This window comes from Cannabis sativa, chromosome 4 (assembly GCF_029168945.1).
Source record: "Cannabis sativa cultivar Pink pepper isolate KNU-18-1 chromosome 4, ASM2916894v1, whole genome shotgun sequence".
NCBI classification, from domain to species: Eukaryota; Viridiplantae; Streptophyta; class Magnoliopsida; order Rosales; family Cannabaceae; genus Cannabis; species Cannabis sativa.
The window spans coordinates 35,335,768-35,342,729 of record NC_083604.1 but is presented as its reverse complement, the minus strand read 5'-3'; the positions used below and the strand labels follow the sequence as shown (position 1 = coordinate 35,342,729).

The window sequence follows — 6,962 nt, the reverse complement described above, 5'->3', positions numbered from 1 at the left end:
TGTGGGATGGTCCCCATACATCTGTGTGTATGAGCTCAAGGGGTTGAACGGCTTTGGAATCTATGCTAGAGAATGGTTGTTTGTGGCTTTTTCCAAGTTGGCATGCATGGCAAAAAGAAAGATGTTGAGTGTTGCCTTTGTGGTGAATATTTGTAAGAATCTTGTTGAGTATATGGTGAGATGGGTGGCCAAGTTTTTGATGCCAAACAGTTATGTCATTAGTGGTAGTAGTTTGTAAAGCAGTGGGATGATAGGAAGTAGATTCAAAATCATTTTCTTTATTGATAAGAGTTGAGTTACACATAATGTTTGTGTTTACATTGGGAAACTGTAAAGCACTGGTACAACTCATTGCTGCAGGACAATTACCACTAGACACACCACCTTGATATCCTTCTTTAGCCGAATTCTTGGAGCATTCTTCTAGCACATAAAGACCATCTTTAAGAGTCCCCTTGAGCAACACCTTCCCTGTTTGCTTGTCCTTGACAAAGCAACATGATTTATGAAATTCAAGAAACACAAAATTGTCATTAGTTAATTGTGATACACTGACCAAGTTCTTGGTAATTGCAGGGACATGAAGTACAGATTGTAATTTTAGAGACTTAGCATTAGATGCAGATAGAGAGGCAAGACCAATATTGGAGATTAGGAGTTTCTTACCGTCTCCAACCGCAAGTCCTTCGGGTCCTGGATAGGCTATTGCTGAGTCAAGATTGCCAATGTCATTCGTGACATGATTTGTAGCCCCCGTGTCGACAAACCAGCCTGAGTCATCCCCAAAGTCAGGAACAAAGGAAGCTGCAAAGGCTTGAGGATCGTACTCGAATTCATGTTCAGTGATCAATGCTCGAGGAGGTTGAGTCTGAGAAGTGGAAGATGATCCAGGTTTAGGGCTGACCCAGTTCTTATCGAACCGGTAGTGACATACTGGTGCTGTATGGCCATAACGAAGACACAGCTGACACAGAGGTCGATTTGGGGGATTATGGCTTCTGTAGTTTGGTTTGGCGCCAGTTTTGGAGAACTGTGGTGGGCGATAGGTATTAGTTCTTGAACCAGTAAATGCTATATTGGCTTGAAGTTTCATGGACTGATCTGTAAGGGAGCTGTGATGATCCAGGCGACTCTCATGAGAGAGTAATAAGGCCTGTACTTCTTCGAATGTGAGTGAGTCACTACAGGCGGTGATCCCTAAGACGACGGGATCGTACTCTGGTCCAAGACCATTGAGTAGTTGCAGGATGAGATCTTGATCAAGAATTGGAGAGCCAGCCACCGCAAGAGAATCGGCAATGGCCTGGACTTTATCAACGTAGTCCGAGATGGTTTGACCTCCTTTCTGAAGTGTAGAGAACTGATTCTTGAGCTGAAGCAGTCTTGCTTTAGACTGACTCGAGAATTTTTGTTCAAGGGCACGCCAGACTGCGTGAGAGGAGGAAAAACTTGCGACTGAAGCAAGAACACCCTCTGACATGGACGATCGGAGCCATGACAGAAGAAGTTGATCTTTCCTTTTCCACTGATTGTATTCAGGGTTTGGCTCTCCAGTAAGAAGATGTTGTAGAGGAGGATTGCCAGCCAACAAGATCTCATCCAGTTCGTGTCCGATTACGGTAGGGATCACCTGAGATTTCCAAGAAAGAAAATTAGTACGATTGAGTTTGACAGTCAACACAGAGGTTAAGGAATGAGAAAAGGGATTCCAGTTGGAGTGCAACTGGTTTGACATTGCAGAAGCAGAAGTTCTGGTGGCCGGAGCAGGATCGGAGGAGGTAGACTCCATTGATGACGCTAGTCGAGGGCGACTGATACCATGTAGAGTTTCAGAGTATGAAACTTTAAAGAAACAGAGTAACAAAACGAGAGAGAGAACAGAGTGTATGAGAAGAGTAAAACCAGAACTTAAGTTCTCTTGATATTATTGATTGTATTTATATACAAGTGTTAGAAAGCAACAGAAAGAATAACGAGAATTAACAGACTAAGAAAAACTGTTACAAAGTTAGTTACAACAACTAACTAACTAACTCAACTATACTAACAAGCAGCAGTTTGGTAAGTTTGACACTCAAAATATTTTGCTCACACATGTCACTACTACAAAAACACCCTTTAGAGGCGGTTTTAAAGCCCTTTAGGCGTCGGTTTTCGCGAAATTCGCTACCGACGCCTATCAGGGCGACGCTAAAGGGTTTATTTGAACCGACGCCATATATACCCCTATGGCGTCGGTTATTAGCTAGGAACCGACGCCATAGGGGTATATATGGCGTCGGTTCCTAGCCATTAACCGACGCCATATGTGGTGTAGGAACCGACGCCAAAACTCCTCAGATTTCAGTTTTTTTTTCATTTTTTTTTAATTTAATTATATTATTTTAATTTTATATTTATTAATTTATATATTATTTTATTTAATTTAAATTACATATTTATTTAAATTTTAAATTACATATTTATTTAATTTAATTATATATTAATTACATTTTAAATTAAATAGTAATTAAATTTGGGTAAAAACATAATTTGATTTCATAAAAATAATTAAATATTACACAAACATGTAAAATTAGTTAAAAATATTAATAAGTTAATAAATCTAATTACAAGTTAATCTATAAAAATTACATAATGAAGAAAAATTCTTCGACCTTTGAACCTCAATCGTCACCGTGAATCACCGCCATCAATTGTTCGATCCACTTTCGCTGTAGTGGTAAAATTTCTGTTTTTGGATCGTATTGCTTCTTACCCCCAAACTGTTAAAAAAATTAAAAATTTATATTAGTTTATGTATATGTATATTATATATTTGTTATTATAAAATTTATATACTATGATCAATAATTAAAACTTACAGCTTTTTGATCTTCTATGTAACGGTTGGGGTTGGCACGTGCGACGATGTCAGTGATATATTTCAAAACATAAAAACCGCATTCTTGGCTTTTAGGTTGTCTTGGACAGTTTGCTTGTGAAATTCCTTGCCACGGGCCAAGATACTGATGTGCGTCCCCTATATACATGAATGCCCTGTTTGGAAAAATTATATTAGCATTTCAATTCGTTAGTTAATTTAAATTCGTTACATAAGAAGTCATTAAATAATTACCTTCCGATCATTTGTTCTATTTCTTCGGGAATTGGGCGGCCTTTTAGAGGGTTTAAATGGATAATTTTCTTTGGCGCAACCACCACTAGCGTCCAATGCATCCTAGAAAATTATATTGGAATATAAGTAAGATAGTTTAAAAATAATTTGAAGACATAATATAGAAATGAACAATTAGCACTAAAGAATTTAATAAAGTTTACCCGATATTCCAAGGAATAAAGAACATTTGGTGGTTGCTGTTCATTAATGATAACCAATTAGCCAATCGTCTTGCCGCATCGTCAAAAGATCGACTCGTTCTTCATCGGCGATCCCATGCACTGTGAGAAGCTCTGGGTCGTAAAACTTGAAAATTTTTCTCAGACCGTTGATGCTCTCCCATATGTGCCTGCCAAAAAAAAGTGTTAGTGCCTTATAATAATTTAACTATAATTTGATATAAGGTTAATTAGATTAAAGAAGAGTATACATCATTCCAAACAGCATTCCCTGGTTGCCGATGTAGTTACACGTAGCAACCTGCTGCAAATCCTCTCCAGATAAAATGATCTGGGTACGCGGTGCAATGAATCCTCGGGGGACAGAAATTGTGATTATATCACGTTTATCTTTGAGCCTTAGGAATTCATGAATCATCCATTTCAGCGAATTAGGGATCAACGCCATCTTCTCTTCCGTGAACAACTCATCTTCCCGTGCACCACGGCTTTGTGGAGAAAGCATCGGAGCTTTCCCCTTTGACGCATCACGTCTTGAGGGCGGTTGAGCGAGTGGACCCTAAACAAAACAGAACATAATATATATATATCAAATTTTATCTAAATTCTACCGAAATTTCGGCAGCATAACGGTTGTAATTGAATGATCCCAAAAATTTTGAACATGGCTGTATAACGACAAATAACACATATATAACAGTAGTTTGTTCATCCATCCCACCGCAAAGACATATATTCGCAGAACCTACTTCACTACGGATGAATATTGAAGATATTCAAACTCCACTAATCATTAATAATTAATTTCAGTTGAGAAGTTACCTCGGTTGTTAAAATTAAGTGTTTAGGCCAAGGAAGGAACATCTGGTACACGTCCCTAACATATCTGAACTCTTCAAGTGGGACTGGGATTTCAGCGTCCTCTTGCAGGATTTCCGAAACCATGATCCGAGCATGTGAATCATCGTAATCCTGGCAGTGAACTTTGATCTTACCCACATGCTCGTACAAATACCCTCGGGCCACAATATTGTCGATGTTGTCAGAGCAGAGATGTACTTGCTGATTAAGGGCCGCATGGTCATCAAAATTGTATAGGATACCTTGGTCGTTGAGGGAAATGAACTCCTCAGCATACATTTGTGGTTGTACCTCATCCTGAGGATCGTATGGTTGTGGAACATACGCCTCACCAGCCACCTCTCCTTCTTCCTCTTGTTCGGCAGCGTTCCTCTGCTGCTTAAGGGATTGGACTTCGGCTTTTAATTGTTCAATCTCCTTCGCTTGCCGAGCCACAACATCAGACACTTCCCTTTTCTTCCTGCCGAACAGTTGAGATGCCCTGGTCAGGAACCTACAAATCATAAAATGCAAATTAGCAACGATTTCATTTGTGTAACTAAATAAATAACATTTGAAGTAATAGCATACCCAGCAGCCCTGACACGTCCAGGATGCTCTGGTGTCCCGAGCGCCTGCGTGAGGATATCGTTTTGGCCCTGGACCTGAATTTGTCCCTGACTAAGCTTCTCCTCTAATTGAGCCTAATGCACGCATATATTCAAGCAATTAGTATATGAATTATATACACTAACTCTAATTAAATTATATATTCAAGCAATTAGTATATGAATTAATATATACTTACTATCTTCTCGGTAATTTCCTTGTCGTAATCAGTGACAAGTTTTCTACTCTTGGTGCGAGATTTAATCCAAACACGGTGGCGGGGAGGATCTGCAACTTTGAGGTCCTTTTTCTACATAACGTTGTAACAATGAAATGAGTACCAATTAAATTGTATAGCACATTATAGCACATTAAATTTTTAGTATTACTTACCACAGCTTCCCGTACGTTCACCATTCCACTCCGACCACTTCGATGTCTGGATTGAATTTTTGAGGAACGTTCACGTTGCACCTTACTCAATTCCTACAATGCCAAAAAAATACATTAGATACATGTACTTGTATTTAAGAGTTTATCTTAGTGTTAATATAATTAGCGTACCAGAAATTCAGGAGTTAGTCTACTTTCAACAAATTTGCACCAATCAGCAGCGTCGATCTCCGGGTGCTTTTCAGGGACTTGTGCCAGTCGTCCCAGATCATTCTCTTTCAACGCGGGCATTATGATGTCTTTTGTCATCCTATTCTTGAAGTCTTTCATTAACTTCCCAGCTAGGATGAGACAATCATGTTTGAAGGTGTCCGACACAATGAACCCCGTCTATTTTGAAGGAAAACAAACACGGTTAGAGTCAACATTTGGAGTAATAGAAAAACAAATCAAAATTCTAACAAATAATAGCTTACCTGAATGTCTTTCCAAACTTTATTTTTCAGAGTCTGGTTGACTTCTTTCCAATTTTTATAAGCCAACCCTATTGTCTGCCGACATCTGACTCCCAGAGTGGATACGAGCTTCGCGTAGCTTTTTCCAATTTTTATAAGCCAACCATTAAATGGATCATGATGTCGAAAAAAGATGGCGGAAAAAACTTTTCCAGGTTGCACAATGTTTTGACTACATGTTCATGTAATGCATCTAACTTATCCAATTCTAATTCCTTCCCGCACAGCCTATTAAAGAAAATGCAAACATGTGTCAAACACTCTCGAACATTTTTTGGCAAGACTGATCTAATGGCAATTGGAAGTAGATGTTGCATTAACGCATGACAATCATGTGATTTCAGACCCATTAGTTTCAATTCAGTCTCATTCACCAAGTTTTTGATGTTAGACGAGTAACCATCGGGTACTTTCATATTTGCAAGTGATTTGCAAACTGTTTGTTTCTCTTTTTTGGATAAAGTGAAACAAGCAGGAGGCAAATATAAACGTTCACCTTTCTTCTCAGGTGCCAGAGATTGTCGTATACCCATTTCAACGAGATCTAAACGACTATTTAGACCGTCCTTAGTTTTGCCGGGAATATCAAGTAAGGTACCAATAATACTCTCACACACATTTTTTTCAATATGCATGACATCCAAACAATGTCGAACTAGTAGACTTTTCCAATATGGAAGACGAAAGAAGATTGACTTTCTTTGAAAACAACCATTAGTTTTTTTATTTTTTTGCGTCTTTCCATACTTAAAATCTACAAGTTGAACTTGTTGGAGAATTTGTTCCCCAGACAGTGGCAAAGGAGCCATATCACCCTCTTCAGTACCATCGAATGCTTTCTTCTTCCGTCTATCAGGATGATTTGCAGGCAAGTACCGTCTGTGACCCATATAACACATCTTGTGTCCATTTGCCAAGCGACGAGCCGATGTGTTAGTGCAACAAATCGGACAACCTTCGTAACCTTTTGTGCTTAAGCCTGATAAATTACTATAAGCAGGGAAATCACTGACGAGTCCACAACAACACGGCTTTCGGATTAAAAAATTCTTTTTAAAACCATCATAGACACGAACCCCGTTCTCATACAATTCTATTAAATCGTCAATCAATGGTTCCAAATATACATCGATATTATGTCCAGGTTGTTGCGGGCCTGATATCATTAAAGAAAGCATGTTAAATTTCCTCTTCATCACTAACCAAGGAGGAAGATTGTACATAACTAGGAAGACAGGCCATGAACTATGACGACTACTTAGAGAT

General features: G+C 38.8%; 2 protein-coding genes across 2 annotated transcripts; both read right to left on the bottom strand.

The window, feature by feature from the left end:
* Positions 1-2,385: 2,385 nt before the first annotated feature.
* Positions 2,386-3,404, bottom strand: LOC133036951 (uncharacterized). Its single transcript, XM_061113731.1, has 4 exons — positions 3,322-3,404; positions 3,119-3,220; positions 2,865-3,039; positions 2,386-2,765 (listed from the first exon to the last, which is right to left on the bottom strand). The coding sequence occupies exons 1-4, from the start codon at positions 3,363-3,365 to the stop codon at positions 2,667-2,669; spliced, it is 420 nt and encodes a 139-aa protein (XP_060969714.1). The 5' UTR covers positions 3,366-3,404; the 3' UTR covers positions 2,386-2,666.
* A 1,777-nt stretch (positions 3,405-5,181) lies between these two features.
* Positions 5,182-6,703, bottom strand: LOC133036950 (uncharacterized). The gene is made up of 2 exons (XM_061113730.1): positions 5,353-6,703; positions 5,182-5,274 (listed from the first exon to the last, which is right to left on the bottom strand). The coding sequence occupies exon 1, from the start codon at positions 6,593-6,595 to the stop codon at positions 5,789-5,791; it is 807 nt and encodes a 268-aa protein (XP_060969713.1). The 5' UTR covers positions 6,596-6,703; the 3' UTR covers positions 5,182-5,274; positions 5,353-5,788.
* Positions 6,704-6,962: the final 259 nt, after the last annotated feature.

Bases quoted from the DNA above. Each gene is read 5' to 3' on its own strand.
- LOC133036951 (XM_061113731.1), bottom strand. From the start codon at position 3,365: ATGAACAGCAACCACCAAATGTTCTTTATTCCTTGGAATATCGG. The intron at 3,221-3,321 runs GTAAACTTTATT...ATAATTTTCTAG, and splicing joins TTTATTCCTTGGAATATCGG to GATGCATTGGACGCTAGTGG. The intron at 2,766-2,864 runs GTAAGTTTTAAT...TTTTTTTAACAG, and splicing joins ACATAGAAGATCAAAAAGCT to TTTGGGGGTAAGAAGCAATA.
- LOC133036950 (XM_061113730.1), bottom strand. From the start codon at position 6,595: ATGTGTTATATGGGTCACAGACGGTACTTGCCTGCAAATCATCCTGAT.